Source organism: Heteronotia binoei, chromosome 6, assembly GCF_032191835.1.
Source record: "Heteronotia binoei isolate CCM8104 ecotype False Entrance Well chromosome 6, APGP_CSIRO_Hbin_v1, whole genome shotgun sequence".
In the NCBI taxonomy this organism is placed as follows: Eukaryota; Metazoa; Chordata; class Lepidosauria; order Squamata; family Gekkonidae; genus Heteronotia; species Heteronotia binoei.
The window spans coordinates 26,119,450-26,140,235 of NC_083228.1; the positions used below are offsets into that span (position 1 = coordinate 26,119,450).

The 20,786-nt window shown below is 42.7% G+C and overlaps 1 protein-coding gene across 1 annotated transcript; it reads left to right on the forward strand.

Moving 5' to 3' along the window:
• Positions 1-2,218: 2,218 nt before the first annotated feature.
• SIRT1 (sirtuin 1) lies at positions 2,219-20,358 on the forward strand. The gene is made up of 9 exons (XM_060241124.1): positions 2,219-2,783; positions 5,415-5,531; positions 7,202-7,443; positions 8,303-8,455; positions 9,799-9,946; positions 11,900-11,979; positions 15,099-15,285; positions 16,042-16,611; positions 18,342-20,358. Exons 1-9 carry the CDS (start codon positions 2,291-2,293, stop codon positions 18,659-18,661), a joined length of 2,310 nt encoding a protein of 769 aa, XP_060097107.1. The 5' UTR covers positions 2,219-2,290; the 3' UTR covers positions 18,662-20,358.
• Positions 20,359-20,786: the final 428 nt, after the last annotated feature.

The window sequence follows — 20,786 nt, forward strand, 5'->3', positions numbered from 1 at the left end:
TTTTCCCTAACTCACAGCTTCTCTGGGATAGAATTAGAAAGCTTGACTCATTTCCTACTTGAATGTTTTGCTCAGTGAGTGACTGAGTGCATTCTGCCCTGTGTGACCTGAAGCCTTATCTGTGGTAGGTTCTGGAGGTTACGGTTAGACTGGCCAAACTCCCTTCCCTATGTGTCAACCTGCCCAAAGAGTCTGGCAGGAGGGGGTTTGCCCCATCATCTGCAGAGCATGTGACAGCCTAGCAGTTGTAGATATTGTGTCTCCTTTCCTTATTACCTTCCATAGGTTGCAGTGTCAAGGTGATATCAAGGACAGGTGCTGGCATGCATTGAACAGCTGCTTCCTTACATGGAGGGGCCTGTTTGCGTGTTGATCCATGATTGGTGAGTGCAGGCAGTACTGCTAAACTCTCTGCTTCTGGGAGATGGCTTCTATTCGAATGTACTCTGCTGAAAGTGTAGGTTACCAAGCAGTTATGCCCTTTTTGTGCCAGCAACACACCAGCGGGCAAGCCTTAGGATGGTAATGTTCATGTCTCCATTACACAATGTACTCGTATCAGTCATTTCACACTACATCCAGGCAAGAACTAGCTTGGGCAAACGTGCCTTTCAGCAGAGTCATGCTGGTCCATGTGTTTTTGGAAGATGCCCAGAGTGACTACACAAAGCTATTTTTAAAGATAAACCAGAAAAACAGGTACCTGACACTCTGAAACAGATTGCTCTGTCTCTGCAGCTTCAATGATGTCATGACAGCACCTGCAACTGTCAGGCCTGTCACCAAACTCATCTCTGCTTGTTTGCCTAAACGTTCATAAACAAGGGCCACACCTAGAAGACAGCTAATCCCATTTTTGGCAGCCTTGTTTCTTTTCCTCCTTTTCAAGCCAGTGTATTAACCCGAGCATTTGGTTGCATTCTCCCTAAACTGCACCAGTGAGCTCTGTTTCTATTGCAGCCTTTCTTGATACCATATTGCCACACTAAGAGTGCCAAAACGAGGCAATTCTCCTCAGGGCAAAGCAACCCCAGCCAGCATCTAGTTGATTTGTGGCCCAATCCTAACTATATGTCCTGCAAAATAAACTCAATTTATTTCATTGGCATTTCTTTCCTAATAGATTAGCTTAAGGCTTTTTACCTTTTATTTTACCTCATTATTAATTCAGGAAATTGTTAAGAGACTTTTCTTCATTACACATACCAGAACAAGTCAAAGTACCACTACACCCTCAAAGGAGGGGGCAGTTTTTGATAAACCAGGAGCAATGAATTTGGAAAACTCCTGCCCTCTTTGTTACAAGTAACAATTATGACTGCTCTTCCCCTCAGTTGCCCTTTCCTTGGCTGTCTCCGCTCTTTTTTTGAGGCCAAAGTTGATTCCCAGTTCCTTTTTTGAGAGTCCTGCTCTAAACCCTGATGATTATTTGAGAGCTCTACCCCCCCCCCCCCCCCGCAATAAGCCATTATGCATCTGAATATTCAGGAGATTTTGTCCCAACTCCCAGGATAAATGCTTTCTCTCAGAAAGGGGAGGGGCTTAGGACACCTGAGAAGAGGTCTCCCAGGGCAAAGCTCGCATAGACAATAACCCGCTTTTGAACATAGATCCAGATGGGCTGCTTTTGAGCAGAAAGTGTCTCCTTATGCGGCATGGACAAAGTGGGGGTGGCTGGGTCAAAAGGCCACGCAAGAGGGGGGCCTCCGCCTTTGCTTAAAACATGCTCACTGGCTGCTCTCTCAAGCTTCTTTTCCCTGGCCCTTTTTCTTTTACATCCGTAAAACACCACGAATGCAGGTTCATTAATAAAAGACTTCACTGCCTGACTTACCCTCTCTATATTTATTCAGGAGTAAGCCTCCCTGGTTTCTATGGGGTTTCCCCCCTGGGAACAATGGAGGAGGCGGCCTTTCAAGAGAGCAGAGAGTGTGTGTGTGTGAGTGCGCGGAAATCCATTTTAATAACAGGAGCGCTCAACGCTCGCAGCGGAGGCGGCGAAGACGGAGCGGCGTCACGTGACTGCAGCTCCCCTAGCCGAGCTTTCTGCGCCGTCGGCCTCCGCGACTCTTTTTCTCTCTCTAGCGCGCGCCCCCTCGCGTCACGTGACCCGGTTTGTTGTTGTTGCGGCGCGGCGCTGGGCGCCTGCCCGCGTGGGCGTCGGCGAGGTCACGTGCCGCGTTTAAATCTCTCCCCGAGGTGGGGGAGGGGGGGCTGTCGACGGCGGAGGCGCCGCTGCTGGCTGGGCCGAGGCCGGGGAGGGGGAAGGAGCGGTTGCTCCTGCTCCAAGATGGCGGACGAGGAGACGCCACTCCTCCAGCCCCGGAGCGGGGGCCGCGGCGGCACCGGCTGCATCGCCGACGGCGCCTCCGGGAGCCCTGAGCCGCCTCCCAAGCGCCAGCGACGGGGCTCGCCCGACAGCGCCGAGCCGGGCTGCGCGGCTGAGAGGGGACCCGACCGGGAGGCGGAGGCGGAGCCCCTCCCGGGAAGCCAGGCCCGGCCGGAGAGAAAGAAGGACGGCGGCGGCGACGACACCGACGCGACGGGAGGGGAGGAAGGGGGCTGCGGCGACGACGGGTTGATTCGGCGGGGCCCGGCCCGAGAAGAGCCGCCTTCGCCGCACCAAGCGCAGCGGCAGCAGCCGCGGCGGCGGCCGAGCCAAGGGGAGGGAGCGGAGGCGGCGCCCGCCGGAGACGCAGCGGAGACGACGGCCATTGGCTGCGGGCCGGCGCAGTGTTCAAACGGGGCTGCTGCTGAGTTGGCGGCGGCGGCTCCGCAAGTCGGTGAGCAGCAGAGCGCCCCCTCCCCCAGTAGTGGCGGTGGGTGCTTGAATACGGGGCTGGCTGGGTGAGGCGGCCGGGACACCGCTGCAATATCCAGGGAGGGGAGCGCCCGCTTCTGCCGTCTGGTAGGCCTTGGGCGCTGAGACGACCGGGGGCTGGTGGGACGGGAGCGTCGTGTGAACGCTCCCTCCCCGTCCCTGGCTAAGGGGAGCGTTTCCTGCCTCTGGCTGTAGGGTCAGCGTCCACGCCTGGCCCCACCTCCTCCCATACACCTGTCGCGAAGCGGGGCAGGCTGAGGCAGCTTTTGCGTTTGCTTGTAATTAAACCTCGCTTGGTTCAGTGAATCGCGCCATGTAAAATATTGCGTGATCTTCTGCACTTATTCACTGAAAGGGAAGGCAATTCTGAATGCAAGACGACCGCCTTCTCCATCTTACTAACGTGTAGAAAATTGGACAGAAGTGGTACTTGTATGCAAGTTTAAGACACCCTCCTCTTTTATAACATACCCGGGGGGGATCTAATTATTCATTTGTTTAAATCTGTGTTTATTTATTTGGTTTGATTTTTTTAGACCAACCACTCCTCCCTGGGGAACAGGGCTTAGAGCAGTGTACAGTGATACATATATGTATGCATGATACTGTAGTACTCTGTAACAATTGTTTTTCTCCTTGTGGTTATAGTTTTTAAAGAGTCTTTCAAAGTTGGGTTCTGCCTTCTTCCCCCCCCCCCCCCCAAAAAAAACAACAAACTCTTGGGAGCTTTCCTAACTTAATTTTGGACTGACTCGGGAATGAACATGCATAGAACTGGCCATATATAAGTTTGAGGAGGGGGGAGGAAGGGATTCGGGATTTGTGACCATGGAGCTAGGAACTGGTACCTTCTTCACAGTGATCATGGCAGACTCCCAAGAGGGTGTGAGATTGTAGATGTAATGGCCCATTTAATGAGACCTCTATTTTGCAGAGTATGGAGATATGTTCTCTGTCCTCCATCTCCCCACCCCCATCCCTTTTAGTATGCCTAAGGTGCAGCCATTTCAGAGGTACGATGAAATCCTAGTTACATTCTTTAATGTATGGCAGTTATTTTTTTAGAGGCTCAGCTTTTTGTGCAGTTATTCAGCGGTAAGCCCCAGTAAGTTCAATGGAACTTGCTCACTTAAGTGTGGATAGCAGTCCTAAGTTTAGAACTCTCTCAGTGCAGTTTAAGAGCCCCGTGGTGCAGAGTGTTAAATCTGCAGTTCTGAGTTCAATCCCTGGTGGAAGCTGGGTTTTTCACGTAGCCGGCTCAAGGCTGGCTCAGCCTTGCATCTGAAGTTGGTAAAATGAGTACCCAGCTTGCGGCGGGGGGGGGGGGGGGAGTGGAGATAACTAAGGAAGGCAATGGCAAATCATCTCGTAAAAAGTCTGCCATGAAAGCAACATCACCCCCAGAGTCGGAAACGACTGGTGCTTGCACAGGGGACCTTCCTTTCCAGTGCAGTTTATTCCTAGAGAAGTGATCTTAGGGTTGCACTGGTCAGTACTTGAGTTATAGATGAAGCTGAAAACCACAGATCAGTCTTCTGCTTGAGCAGCTGTAATGCAAGAAAGTCTATGATTTTAAGTGTATGAACAAAACACATGAACTTGTCATGAACTTTTAAGTGTATGAACAAAGACATGAACAAAATAAACTGTGGCCTCAAGGACAGCCAATTTGGTGTAGTGGTTAAGTGTGCAGACTCTTATCTGGGAGAACCTGATTTGATTCCCCATTCCTCCACTTGCACCTGCTGGAATGGCCTTGGGTCAGCCATAGCTCTAGCAGAGATTTTATTTATTTATTTAGAATTTATATCCTGCCCTTCCCACGAATGGCTCAGGGCGGCTTGTCCTTGAAAGGGCAGCTGCTGTGGGAGCCCTCTCAGCCCCACCCACCTCACAGGGTGTCTGTCGTGGGGGAGGAAGATAAAGGAAATTGTGAGCCACTCTGAGATTTGGAGTGGAGGGTGGGATATAAATCCAATATCATCATCTTCTTTAAGGGAAACTTAACAGAACTCTAGGGATAGTTTATTTTTTAAACTGGAACTTGAAAATCTAGTCTGATAACCATTGTACTGATGGTGCTTTTGGTTGTGCTGCGTTATTATAAAATACATCTGCCATAATTACTTTCGCAACCAGAGAGATTTGTACTCTTTACCTGCGTACTGATATCCCCACCTCTTCATAAATACCTGCTTGCATTTTTTAGTATGCAGGGCTTTTTTTCCTGTGGGAACACAGCAGAACGGAGTTCCAGAACCTCTTTGTGGAAGCAAACATGTCTATAAGTTCATGAGGGGCACCTGTATGTTTCTCCTTGATTTCCATCTTGAGAGTTCCAGCACCTCTTTTTCAGAAAAAAAAGCCCTGTCAGTATGTATACCTAGCACTCTGGTCATATTTCTAATATTTTCCCACATAGTAATCCATCTTCAGGTGTGTCTTTAGGGAATATGTGCTTCCTGTAATGAAGTTAACAGTAGTTTACAGATGAAAAATTAATAACTGATACATACTTTCGAAAATTAAATCTGACTCCAAAGACAATTTCTATCTGATAATTATGTTTCTTTGTTGGATGCTGTTTTTACAGACAACATATTTCTTAGTGATGAAATTATTGCAAATGGTTTCCATTCCTGTGAGAGTGATGAAGATGACAGAGCCTCACATGCAAGCTCTAGCGACTGGACTCCGAGGCCACGGATAGGTGGGCATTTAAATGGCAGCCCCCAAGATTTCAGTATTCTTACATTGTATTTGTGTGTGTGTGCAAAAAGGCCTCTCCTTTTCTCCTGGTCAGATAACCTCTAGGCATCAGCGATGTTGTCATTCCCTGTAAATAAGTCTCTGTACGCTGTCTGCATTTTGCTGTTCATGCAGTATGAGAAGTGGACCTCAGATGAGCAGCTGAATAACCCAATGTATCTGGCCTCACCATAGCTTGCCAACAAAGAACTGAGTTGCTTCTGTAGCTGTTAAATTCAGAATCAGCACTTGGGACTCCTGTACTGCTGTATGGTGGCCATGCTATTTTTCTCCTTTGCCTCTTAGCTTTTACGTCCCACTGATCTCTGCCACTAGTACAGGCTTGAAACTGCCAACACAAGCATTTGGAGTACCAGTACAAAGAGGCCATGGGGGATGGAGTTCTGTAGTATTAAAGAGGCTACCTTCAAACATTGCAACAAGCCTTCATATATATATGTGATGGACATTAACTGCTTTTGCTTACCATACTCACCATAATGCAAACTGGAAGCTTCAACTGAATTCCAGTTTGCCATTAGATTCCCAGTTTATGGGGAAGGAAATAAATTGCTAGTTTGCCAGGTACCTGCATTCAGAGATCATGGCAAACTGACATTTTAAATCTTCATGTTTGGAAAACCTTCAGCCATTTGCATTCTGCATGTAGGGGAAGCAAAGAGGGAGCATGCACATGCGACAAACAAGTTGTGTTTATGCCCATCAGGAACAAACAGGCTTGATCTAATGTTTGAAAACAGGAAGGAGAGGAGAAATCCTCACTAGCAAAGTGGGAAGTAGGTGAGTTTTCTCCTGACTAGCTATATCCATTGCTAAGTTCTCAGTTTGAGAGTCTAAAGCACAATCAGAAGGCTCAATACATAGCATGAATATAGAAATAGCATATTCGGAACAAAACATAATAGCAAAGTTAGGGCTGGGGTTTAATTGGAGCTGGTATAGTGAAATTTATGGTTATTACAAAATACGTTAAACATGAATCAATGAAATTTAATTTCTGAACAATTCATGGAATTAAAACACATACAAATGATTTTAATAAAGTATATACAGCAGTTTAAAATGATAAAACCAGTTCTCAGTGTAGTGGTAATGGTAAAATCCACTGCATCACAGAGAGGTCCTTGGGATCAGTCATATGAGTGGTAATGCCAGTGCAACATTAACTTTTTGAGTTGAGCAGTGTTTGTAAGTCAACCTGGGGAGCCAGGTCAACCCTACAGGATAGGCTTACTGTGTAAACCTGCATATACTTGTTTCTGTGCCATTGGCATGAGAGTAGGATGAGGATGCAAAGAGGCTTAGAAATGCTGCATTTTAAGGCTGCTACAGTCACCACAGATTTTGCTTAACTCATAACAATAAACTGTCAGATTAATCTCAAAACAAATCACAGGAAGAGCCTGTCTTATTTGTTGCTATCAGGGTATGTTGCTTGTAATACTAATGCATGATTTCTGTGTATAGTATGGTTTGTGACTTGGTTGAAAACTAATCCAGCTTTGCTGAAAATGAGACAGAAGATACAGTCATGGAAGTTACTGCACAATTCTCAATTCAAATTGAGCATATATGTCAGCCAGATCACATGTGTTTTGTTTTCTATAACAGGGCCCTACACTTTTGTCCAACAACATCTCATGATAGGCACAGATCCACGTGCAATTCTGAAAGACTTGTTACCGGAAACGATTCCTCCCCCCGAACTGGATGATATGACATTGTGGCAAATAGTTATAAACATTCTCTCTGAACCACCTAAAAGAAAAAAGCGGAAGGATATTAATACTATAGAGGATGCTGTGAAACTCCTGCAAGAATGCAAAAAAGTAATTGTTTTAACTGGAGCTGGGGTACGTATTTTGTATGGTTAATAGAAGAAATGGGTAGCTACTTTAATTTTGAATTGGTCTTATGCAGCTCAGTGCTAATGGTAGTGCCGCTTCTAGACTGATGGGTTATTGTAACTTGTTCTATGCGGGCCTACCCTTACACCTGATTCAGAAACCGCAGCTAGTACAACATGCAGCAGCCCACCTGCTGTGATGTCTTTGTGGCACACATTCAGCTGTGCAGATTGTGCTGGCTGCTGATAGAGTTCCAGATAGAGATGCTGGTTCTAACCTGAGCAGCTAGGGACCAACATACCTGCAGAACCACCTCTCCTTATATGTCCCCCAAAGAGCCCTAAGATCAGCCAATCAACATCTTCTGGTAATTCCCGGCCCAAAAGGTGTCTGTCTAGCTTCAGCTAGGGCCAGGGTCTTTTTGTCCCTGGCCCTGACCTGGTGGAACGAGCTCCCCATAGAGATCAGGGCCCGCAGTACTTGTTTATAGGCTTTTAGTTGAGGCAGCAGGTGTCCAATATGATTGGCCCCTCCTTCTTAAAATTCTGGCTTAAACTGCCTTGAAACTATTGTGTCGTGGTCTTGATACTCAAGAACCCACCAATCAGACCATACTTATTAAATATCTGAGCAGACCCAGAGTAATCATGATGCCATCTAACTGTTCAGTGGTTTTAACTGATGTAATTTTCAGTTTCTAAATACAATTCACTGTGTTGCATATGGTTTATTGTATGGTTTTTATGTTGTAACCTGCTCTGAGCCCACCTTAGTGGAAGGGCGAGTTAGAAATTAAATTATTAATAATAATAAGGAAATATAATTGCATCTAAATACACGTTTCATACTTTATGCCACATTTCAGGTATCTGTTTCTTGTGGAATTCCTGACTTCCGATCTAGAGATGGTATCTATGCACGCCTTGCAGTGGATTTCCCAGATCTTCCAGATCCTCAAGCCATGTTTGACATTGAATATTTCCGAAAAGATCCAAGGCCATTTTTTAAGTTTGCAAAGGTGCTTCTTTTCTCTTTCTCTCCAGTGCCCTTATCACAATACTGTGACAACTCATGATCCTTCGGAAGAGAGATTATTTATAGGATTATGCATGAGGAGACCCAATTTCAAATCTCCCCTCACCATGACACTCATTGGGTGAGCTTGGGCCAGTCATTCTCTCTCATCCTAACCTATCTCATGGGGTTGTTGTGAGAAAAAAACAGAGAACTATGAACTTCTTGGGCAAAAAGAGTAGGATAAAAATGTACTAAATACGTAAGAAGCATGCTGCTAATGGTACCTGAGTGTAATATTACATATAATCACATTAAACATACATTGGAAAGTGCTTGAGAGCAATGTTCAGAACCCTGCATTGTAGCTGATTTTGTTTAATTTGGTGGGGGTATAAAGGAGCTAAATAAGAACAATACCAAGCCCATAGGATAAATAACAAACAGAATTACTTCAGGTAGTTAACTGCATAGTCAAGTGGTATCACAAAGGCAGTGAAAGGGGCCCACTAGCAGAAAAGATTGGGGTTCTTCATTATCTCTAGGTATGTTTTTCCAGCTTCTTAAAAAGGACAACCCAGTGGTCTAATAAGGACAGTACATGCATGCTAACGACCCTCAGAACACTCAGAACTAGTGAATCAGTTAAAAGGGCTAAAAAAGACCCCAATTTGTACATTAAATGTTTAAATACTATTGTGATTTATGCCCTGATACAGCAGACACTTCTGAGTGTTTGTTTGAGGGAGAATATTTAACTAAATTAACTGAGTGTAATTCTTCTAATCATTTACATTTTAATCTTCAGATTATGCCACTGTTGGTTAGTCTTCTCCATTCAGATGTTGTATTGCAGTAGTACTCAGTCCAAGCCCAAAATTTAACACAAACTGAAATTAGCAGTATGTTCATTAATTTCTAGTTTATTTTGCCTTTTCCTGAGACTTTTGTAGACTTGTAACAATAAACAGGACCGGATCTACATGCTTTTTGAGGGGGGGCAAAATTAAAAAATGATGCCCCCTTATGGATCATTCTGTCTTATGGTCCCATAGAATACAATGGACTCCATACCCAATTTGGCGCCCCCCCTCCGCTGGCGCCCAGGGCAAGCACCCCCCTCTGCCCACCCTCACCCCCCACCCAGATCCGGCCCTGACAATAAATGAACTGAAAGACTGAACTGAAATTAGCTTAATGTATTCATGGCTAGAATCCTGACAATGAAGTCTGTAGCAACAAATGCTAATGTTGAGTTTCTGATACTGCTTTTAAGAGTAACTGACATGTCTAAATAGAATATGGCAGCCACAAAGTTCTTTACACAATTCTTTCTAAATTCTGTAGGAAATATATCCTGGACAGTTTCAACCATCTCTCTGTCATAAATTTATAGCGCTGATGGACAAAGAAAGAAAACTGCTTCGCAATTATACTCAGAATATAGATACACTGGAACAAGTTGCAGGAATTCAAAGGATAATCCAATGTCATGGTTAGTCAAGCTTCAGTTATTTTCTGTCCTAGACGTTGTGTTGATGTTCATGATACAAAGCTTGGGTGTAAAAGTGTCCTGATGCAGAAAGTATTCTACACTCTTGGAAAGGCTCTTTTGTACCTTATATTTGAATAACACACAGAGAAGGTGAAACTAATTCCAAAGATGTATGCCTGGATGTATGAGAGAATGCATACAGGCTTCTACAGCTTCTTGCCATGAGAGTATAAGAACTTGATCTGCCCTGACCTGGACAGCTGATCTCCTCAGATCTCAGAAGCTAAGCAGGGTTGCCCCTGGCAAGTATTTGGAAGTACCAGGGTTGCTATGCAGAGACAGGCAGTGACAAACCACCTCTGAACATCTCTTGCCTTAAAAGCCCATAAGTTGGCTGTGAACTCCTGCACAAGTTCTTCTATTGTGTTTTTGTAGAACAGCATTAGTGACTGTTCCTTTCTCCCCCCAGTTCTCTGGCTCCACCCTAGTAAATCTTGCAGTTTATTTCCTAGAGAATATAAGGTGGGCTCAACATGTTGACCATCCTATTTATAAACTTGGAAAAGATTGTGCCTTAACTCCATAATGATTAATTGTTTTTTTCAGTTCTTTCCCCTGAATTTTCAGTTTTCATTTGATAAAATAAAAGACACTAGGCTTTCCACTGGTGGAGAAATAAAGACAAGGATGCAGGTTGAATTTTGCTAAGTTGCTAGGCAGTAAACCTGCTTCCAACATTCAATGTTCTCTTGTTCTCTCTCTGCTGTCAAGGCACAGCTGACTTATCTGTAGGGTTTCAAGGGGAAAGACTAACAGAAGGGGTTTGCCATTGCCTGCCTCTGTGTAGCAACCCTGGTATTTTTTGGAGATCTCCCATCTGTATACTAACCAGGGCTGACCCTGCTTAGCTTCTGAGATCTGATGAGATCAGGCTAGCCTGGGTTCTGGAAAGCAAGAATGAAAGGTTGAAGTGAATAACATGTAATTAAATTTCTTTTTTTTATTTTAGGGGTTTTGCTATAATATCATTTCTCCCCCTCCCCCTGTAGTCTTAAGCTCCCTCACACCATAGAATTTCTATCTATGGGACAGTGATACAGAAAGAAGTAGCCATCTTTAGAACATGTACAAAACTGCAGGGAAGATCTGCTAGGAGAGAGCATAAAACTTGATGGGCAGTATAGAAATATTTCAAATGAATAATAGATCCAAGTTTCTGCTGGAATAAACAAGTAGTAATCAGGGCATACATGTTAATATGGACCCACACATTACATCATAATTTTCTTATTAGTGTGACTTAGAGCCATTGTGGCTGTTTCTTGGTAGAATCCTATATCACTTGAGCCTCTGTTTGTTCAGAAGTGGTCTTTTAATGTTAAATTGTTTCATATTGTTTTTACATTGTTGCTACCCACCTTAGGCCCTAAGATGCCTGGGAGAAAGGTGGATACATTACATTTTAAATACATAAGTTCTAATGATTTAGAAGGAATTTCCAGGCAAGGAGCAGTGAAACAATGGCTCTTAAAATATGCTGGAAATAAATTAGGTGGTTCATTGGGCTTTTATCTTTTATCCCATTGGCCAGGTCCTTGCTAAAACATGTGACAGATAAGACTCCTGACCAACAGAGGTGAATCTATAAAAGGAATTCACGGAACAAATAACATACCAGTAATCTTTATCTGTGTGCAAAATCAAAGCAACTATAATGTTATGCTTCAAGATTCTCTGACAGCAAAAAGCTGAATGTGACTTGGGTTACAAGTGTATACACACATATTTAGAAGTAAGCCCTACTGAGTTTAACAGGGTTTGGTTCTGAGTAAGCCTGCGTAGGTTTGGCTGTTAAATCGTTCTCATAACTTAACTACTAAGATTTATACATTTCAGTAAAGCCCTAATTTCCACAACAGCAAATATCTTCCTTTGCTCCATGTATTTTTTCAGGTTCCTTTGCAACAGCTTCTTGCCTAATCTGTAAATACAAGGTTGATTGTGAAGTTGTTCGTGAAGACATTTTTAATCAGGTAAGACTAATAGGATACTGTGGGAAAATAATTGTCATTAGGACTCAGCCCAGATAACAAATTCGTCTTCTGTGGAAGGGGGTGATTTTAGTCTGTTCTACCCTGTCATTGCAGATCCCCTTGTTGCATCCTATGGTGTTCTTGAGGGTCCACTGATACCCTAGGAGCAGCAGTTTGGGGAGTACAGCAAGCTGAAGCTGAAGGCAGACAGCATCTGTTCTGAAAGCAGAGCTCTGCTTTTTGATAAAACCTTAACAAAAGAGAAGTATTCTGCAGAGTTGGATGCAAAACAGCACCTATCAAATCATTTTCTCATGAGCAGTTTTGTTGCTGTTGGCTGGCATAGTTTTTGAAATATGCAGAATACATATTACTTTCTTTTTTACAAATATTCCTGATCAGAATATTCTGTTTTCCCCAATTTGTTGTTGAGTGGGATTTGAATCCCGGTTCTGATCAACAGTAATTATTCACATAATTTCTCCTTGTTACTTTCATGGTGGACATGAAGTTCTGACTGTGGCCAAACAAAGAATAGTAAAAGGGCTCTTTAGCTTAGAGAAATTACGACTGAGGGGTGACAGAGGTTTACAAAATTATGCATGGGACAGAGCATGAGACAGAGGAGGAAATACTTTTTCTCCCTATCTGACAATACAAGAACTTGCGGGCACGCCATGGAATTGATGAGCAGTAGGTTTAGAACAGATAAAAGGAAGTTTATCAAGAGTAATTAACACGTGAAATTCACTGTCCCAGGTAGTGGTGCAGCTACAAGCATAGACAGCTTCAAGAGGGGATTGGGCAGGTATACGAACAAAGGTCCAACAGTGGCTATTGGCTATTGGTGTCGAACATGCATTTCGGGGGCTGAATCAGACCAACAGAGGGCTGGTATCAGGTCCCCGAGGAACTGGCTGTCATCTGCTTCCTTCTCCCTCTCTCTTGCTTTCTTCTGCATAACAGCTTGCTTTGCAAGGCTTGCTCAATTGCACAGGAGCTACAGAGCAAAACCTATTTTTTCATTGGCTGAGGCTCCTCCCTTGGGGAGGAAGGGAGGAATAGCTTTCTTTGTTAGGCTCTCTCAATTGCACAGCAGAGCTACTGAGCCAAACCTCTCTTCCTTCTGTTGGCTGAGGCTCTCCCCCCTCCCTTAGGGAAGGAAGGAAAGAGCCAGCGCTTCCTTTGCCCAGTTCCCTAAATCCCATGGGAGAGTGACAAAGAAAGCATCTTTAAGAGTACTAATGTTTTAAGCATGTTTTAAGTTTTTTAAAAATATATATTTGTGTTTGTTTGTGTTCTTTATAAAATTTATATCTCTGCTACCTAGTCTTAAATAGGTACACACATGGCCCGGCCTGACATGGCTCGACCCAAATCGACATGGTCTGGCCCAACGTCTTATTTATGTCAGATCCAGCCCTCATAACAAATGAGTTCGACACCCCTGGTATAGATGGAACATTGTATCTGGGGTAGTGATGCTCTGTATTCTTGGTGCTTGGGGGGGCAACAGTGGGGAGAGCTTCTGGAGTTCTGCCAGTCAGTATATCAGCAGGATCACTAATCTATCCTTGCATTTCCACACACAAGCGCTGTCGAAGCAGTTCTTGCATGGATTGACTGAATGCACAGAGAGGGAGAGCATGCATCTGTGCACTGACCTTGCCTCTGTTAGCTCATGAGTACAGTGGCTGCGCAGAGGCAACATCCATAAGTATGCTACTTCCCCATGAATGGCAACATTCAGAAAGCAGCATCCCCATTCATGTTAAGGGGCAGGGCCACCTCACAAAACTGAAGTCAGAATACCATCTGCGCTGCAAAAAGAGAAGAATCCCTGGAAAGCTGTCACTCCTTTCCCATGCCCCAAATCAAAATTGATGCAAGACTAAGCACCAAGCCAGAACAAGCTGTAATAAATTTGGACTACTTGCATCATATGTCCAGGTTTCAGTTGAACTGGCTAGATCTGTATGTCCTTCACAATTATATCATGTAAGGCAGGAGTGTCAAACTCACTTGTTATGAGGGCCGGATCTTCACCTTGTCGGGCCGGGCCATGTGTGTCATAGAATGTAATGCCAGGTAGGTGAGATATAAACATTATACAGACACACACACTCAGCCTACTCTACCTCACTGGCTTGTTGAGCCTCAGCCAACAGAAGAAAGAGGCTTGGCTCAGCAGCTCTGCTGTGCAATTGAGAGAAGATTTCCATCTGTCTGCTTTATATGTTCTGGTTATTTTCCCTTTTTTTGGTGGTGATGGAGGAAATATTAGTTTGTCAAATCAGCAAAATTCTCACAGGGGGGTTTGAACAATGGAGCCCAGAAGCAAGTATTGGCAGGGAGGGGGGAGGGGAGAAAGAAAGAGCACAATAAAATTTAGAGGTTCCAAAGCTTCATTCCTGTGAGTTCCTGCTCAAAATGAGGTCTGGTTACATCCAATTAACCAGTGTATCAAGTCATATCTGCAGGAGCCCCGTGGCGCAGAGTGTTAAAGCTGCAGTACTGAGTTCGATCCCCGGCGGAAGCTGGGCTTTCAGGTAGCCGGCTCCAGGTTGACTCAGCCTTCCATCCTTCCAAGGTTGGTAAAATGAGTACCCAGCTTGCTGGGGGGGAAGTGTAGATGACTGGGGAAGGCAATGGCAAACCACCCCGTGAAAAAGTCTGCTGTGAAAACGTGAAAGCAACATCACCCCAGAGTCGGAAACGAAGTTCTAAATGTTCATGTTTTTCTCCTTTGTAAACACTATTGCAAGTATGCTATTTTAGTAATAATTGCTTTTTTCTGTTATAAATTTGTCAGTATTGATAGTAACTATTGTTGTAAACGGTCAAAATAATAAAAATTATAAATGGGGGGGGGAGTTCTAAATGTTCATTATGTATGCTCACGTATTACGAGTAAAATTCCATAAAATGTTAAGGACCCCACTGAGTGTAATTAGTGTTGCAGCAGCTGAAATGAAATCTAGAATAGTTGTGAGTGTTACATCTTCAAAATACATTGTGGAGATCTGACTTTCTATACAATTTATCAGTTGCGGCTAATGCACTGAAAGAATGCATTTATAACATTAATTCTAAACACTAATCCAGTCTCCTGAATGCAGGTTGTTCCTAGGTGCCCCAGGTGTCCACCTGATGAACCGCTTGCCATTATGAAGCCAGAAATAGTCTTCTTTGGTGAAAATCTACCTGAGCAGTTTCATAGGGCTATGAAATATGACAAAGATGAGGTTGATCTTCTTATTGTTATTGGGTCTTCACTTAAAGTAAGACCAGTAGCATTGATTCCAAGTAAGTGTTCATTAATTACTTACTGGGGTGGGTGGATTATGGTTTGGATTAAAATTGTATGGGTAACAATTCAAAAACCCAGAACATGTAAAGGTCAGCAGGGAAGAACAAGCTGACTATCCCTGGGCCAAAGGAGGCCAAATTGCAGAACACCCGCGCACGGGCCTTCTCCATCGCAGCTCCATGCCTATGGAACCAGCTCCCAGAAGAGGTGCAGGCCCTGCGGAGTCTCGACCAATTCCGCAGGGCCTGCAAGACCATCCTTTTTAGGTTGGCCTTTGCAGATTGTTGATTAATGATCGCTGAACAAATGGATCCGCCAAAATGATTTTGCCCCAGGGATCTTCGCTATCATGTAAACTGACAGAATAGCACCAGAACACCACTGTTACTGTCAAGTTATGTTAAATGTAAATTTAGAATGGTTTTTAGATATTGTTGATTTTAAAGTTTTGTATAACTACTGCATTGTATAATTTTATGGATTTGTTAGCCGCCCTGAGCCTGCTTAGGCGGGGAAGGCGGGATATAAATAAAATTTTATTATTATTATATATAGCTTGTATATTGTACAGTGCAGAGAGACAAATGGAATTAGGGAGCTTCCTAGATTGAATCGTTGTAGAAGCAATGAGTGTATGTGTATGTGTACACATACCGCATGTACTTTGGAATGTAACAAATAGCAAGTTTATATCATCTGCTGTAAAACTCATTTTAACTTAATTTTAACTTTTTTGTTCTTAAAAAATGTAGGTTCCATCCCTCATGAAGTGCCTCAGATTCTAATTAATAGGGAACCGTTGCCTCATCTACACTTTGATGTGGAGCTTCTTGGTGACTGTGATGTGATTATCAATGAATTATGCCATAGGCTGGGTGGCGAATATACAAAACTTTGTAACAACTTGGTCAAACTTTTAGAAATAACAGAGAAACCTCCACGAGTGCACAAGGAACTTGAAATACACTCTGCTGAGTTACCACCAACTCCTTTAAACATTTCTGAATATTCTAGTTCACCTGACAGAATGGCACCACAAGATTCTCGGGTGGTACACTCAGAGCCTTCTTTTGAATATAAAGCAGGAAATTCTGATGCTGCCTTGGTGTCTAAAGAGAACTGTCTAGAAGGGAAAGAACATGACATTCAAAGTTCTCAAGAAAATGCAGAAAGTCTTACTGACCAGTTAGAAAACCCAGAACATGTAAAGGAAACTGGATCTAACCCAAGTGAAAACAAAGAGAGGATTTTATCTGTTGAAACACTGAGAAAAAGTTGGATTAACCGATGTGCAAAAGAACAGATTAGCAAGCGACTTGATGGTAAATTTTGACTTCTTCTAAACACCATGGGTTGGGGACTATTAAGTGAAATGCAAGCCACTTTTTCATCCAAAATCATAGAATTGCTCAACCGTTTGGTTGTAATATACTCTGTCTAGTGCTGCCTTTTAAGACCTCTCAGAAACTTTGATTTCTTCAAGGTGCTGTGATAAGGATGCAGACAGGGATCAAAATCTACCTGTAGTTCAGAGTGCTAGCTTTTATTTATTTAAACCTAAGCATCGTATGTTCAGGGCTTTTGAAGGGCTGTTAGTTCCTTCAGGCTGCTGTAAATCTGCTCATTCATTTAGATCTTCTTTTGAGGCTATTCTCCATATTTTCCCCACCATCTGAGATTAGTATTCACTAGGCAGAGAAGCCCTTTTCTGCTGTGGTGCCATAACTTTTGACATCCTTATTCCACTGATCATTTGGTTGATACTGTTTGTTACTATAATGATGGGAGCGGAATTTTTATCTGCTGTTGGGTTTTGTTTTGTTTGTGTTGTTAATTCTTTTCTGCCTTTTCTTTCATCTACAGTGAATTAGTGAAGGGCATTTAAGGGTGATCGTAAACATAACAAAAGTGCTACTTCTAAGTCTTGTATTATGGTGGAACTTGTTACCATGGGTATGCGTGTTCTGTTCCTACATTTCCCAGATCCACCTTTTGTGCAAGACCCAGGAAAACTAGTTAGCGTATCACACTTCCATTGCTGTCATTATTTAGGGAATCTGAATTGAGCCACTGGTGCAATGGAAATTTGAAAATAAGTTATAATCGGTGATCAGTTCATTATTGATAATGAGCTATTTGTATAAAGCAGTGCACAACATGGGTTGGTTGCTTTTCTCCACATCAGACTTTTTTGCTGTTTGCAGTGGCATGGGGAAAAAGAGTTACGGTATGCAAATAGGTCACATGGTGGCAGCAGGTGACATGGCAACCCTGTAGGGTTTTCAAGGCAAGAGACATTCAGAGGTGGCTTGCCTTTTCCTACCTCTGTGTTGTGACGACCCCTAGACATCTTGGTGGTCTTCCATCCAAGTACTAACCAGGGCCAACCCTGCTTAGCTTCTGAGATTGAGCTGTCCAGTTCTGGGGTTACGTGGTGGTCGTATCATAAAACCAGTCCTAACCTCTTGTTTCCATCTGTAAGATGGAAAAGGTGCAGGCATATTTTTGCATTATGATTTGCAAAAGGCAGCAGTATGTTTTCCTTTATCAGAATATCTTAACAGTATATTGAAAGTTATCTTAACTTTGAATGCATCTTCCCTTGAGAGAAAGCTTTCATGTTGCAATTGTATAGCCCAAGAAAAAGTGTTGTATAGTGAAATTATTACGCATTTACATAACGTCAGATGATATGGCTTTTTTAAAATTCAGTCATCAGATCTTACTGCTTTTTAAAAACTGCATCACTAATAGAGTGATAACTTACTGAATTACTAAGAGACTCTTAAAGCAGCCATTTTAATTCTTAGAGGAGAAAGGCAGATGTACTGTGGTAAGGATGAGTACGCTTACATCTCCATGCTGCATGACTTGAATCCTACAGCCCTTTTACCAAACGTTCTACATCACTGGGCATTTGCTCACAGTATTTCCTTTGCTTAGAGCCCACAGAATGTATCACTATTGCATCTTTCAAAATCTTCTATATGCTTTTTATTATGATTATGATTCATTCTGAAATAACTGTTCTTGCTGCTCAAATGTGTTTCAGGTACTCAGTACTTGTTTTTACCCCCAAATCGCTATATTTTCCATGGTGCTGAGGTATACTCAGACTCTGAAGATGATGTCATATCCTCCAGCTCTTGTGGAAGCAGCAGCGACAGTGGGTCCTGTCATAGTCCAAGCTTAGACATAGAAGATGAAAGTGAAATTGAAGAATTTTATAACGGCTTAGAAGATGACGATGCTGCTGACAGAGAAGAGGATAATGGCTTTGGGGAAGATGGAACTGACCTTCAAGAATCTGTTGATGAGTCAGCTTCTGTAAATGAGGCTGTGGGACTTGATCATCCAACGGACAAGCTGTAAAGTAATTACTGGTTCCAGGAACTTTTCCACCAGCAGTAGAAAATTTGGCATGTCAGAACGAATGTGTACTGAATTTAGAGCAAGAAAACAAGGATGTAATGTTTATACACAACTAGAGTAGATTTTCATGCATAGTTTTCTAACTTTTCAAATCAAATTCTATAAAAGGCACACTCAACACTAACTGATCTTACGTTCTGAATTTTGAAGAAGGTACTACGTATCTCGTACTGTCACTGCATTCACATTCATTAATTTAATCTGTGTGATCTGTGTGTATATATACAGTATTTTTGCTTAACAAATTTCAACCTATTCTTTTTAAACAGTTTGAAAAAAGCCATTGGAATGTTAATGTAATATAAAGGGAACAGCTAATCTAGACCAAAGAATGGTATCTTCCACACCTCTCTTGCTTTGTTATACTTTGGTTTATTGAAAGCCTGCTTGTAGTTCTTCTAATTCTCTTAATGCATAATCTGTTAAACACTGGTATTTCCCCAGAATTTCTATGGCAGCTATATCTGTTTTAACATTACTTTTCATACTGAGATGCATGTGAGCATACTGAAAGCTAGACATCATAGCAAAGCACCTGACATTTTTTTTAGATTACTAGACAGTGCTTTAAAAAAAAAAAAACCTCCTGTGGATATGTGCTAGTGCCTATGGCTTGCACAATTGTAGCAAGAAAGTGTTCAGTTAAATGAAGTCATCAGAGTTGTTTTGATTGAAACAGGTCTTGAAATAGGATGTTAATATACAAAAATGCTTTGTGTAAAAGATCCTTTTGTATACACTGCCAAGATGTGAATATGAAAAATGTACTGAAAGTGTATATAAGGGGAGTGCTACCCAAATAGAAAAAGTGCTACTATTCTTTTTATACCTTACACAGGCATTGGGTAAGGAGTTACTTAGGCTTCCACTGTAATATGTGAATAGCAGATCAAGCATGATTTGAAATGTGCTGCCTAAGGGCTTTCCACTTTGGTTTGGAAATCCTAATACCATTTGTTGGTACAGTTCTTTTAAGCAGCTACAGATCTCCCTCCCCCCCCCCCCAATACCGCCTAAAGGCTGCCTTTACATAGATGTTGCAAATGTTTCCAGCAGCAAATAGTTTGCGTCCACAATTTGTTTCCTATTTCTGAATTAAAGAAGTTTTGCATTTCTTTTGTAACCACTCAACTGTGTCCCAAAAGAGCTCCAGCAGTCATCATTGAAGTGCATTGCTTTAATATTTATTCCATTTTGAAATATGTATAGTAGCTGTCCTTTTAAGCAATTAATACATCTGTTTTTGTAACACAGCATAACAAAGTGTTAAGAATGGCCTTCTGTGTTCATCTAAAAAATGTTGGCATGTTTTCTCATGGCCCAGGTTCTGAATGGCAGAACTTAGTGGGCTTCACTAAAGAATGCAATATGTTTCGCTTTGCTTGCATGTCAAAATGTATTTGTGCTATAGGAGATATTTTAAATGGAAAGATTTTGTTTTTAAATTATTTTTACAGTGTGGATTGTTTTCTGCTTTTATATTGTATATAGTGTCTTTTATGTAACCAACTGGCAAATGTTTTGTAGAAGACGGTTTAAAAATGACTGGCTCTCTTCCTGCAACTTTTGAAATATAAAACCAGTGTTTTATACTCGTACAGTTTGTTTTAAAGTCTATTAAATTGTCATTTAACATTTGGTTTCTGTTAAGAATGTGTGTGCAAAGCCTCTTCTCGTGAAAGCTGTCTTGCCAGTGAATATGAAATACAGTGTGCAGCTGGTGAAAAGCTTCCCAGTGTGGTGCTTCCCCCATCACCCACTCTCTCAATGAATGCTGTTTCCAGCTTACTGAGCAGGCACCTGCATGCATTGTGGGGTGGGATGCCAAGAGGGATTATGGATTCTATTGCTATATGACCCATATTGCTGCCAAACGGTCCTCCTTCCTGAATTGACCCCTCAAGAGGTTGTGACCCCCCCACTGCTTTTTTGTAAGCTTCAGTATTCATGTAGAAGCCCTCTTCAGATTTTGCTGAGGAAGGTTTTCACAGGTTCCCTAGTATGTGTCTCAAACTTTACCTAGACACATTTAATTTGGGCAAGGGGAGAATGATCTGAAGGTGTA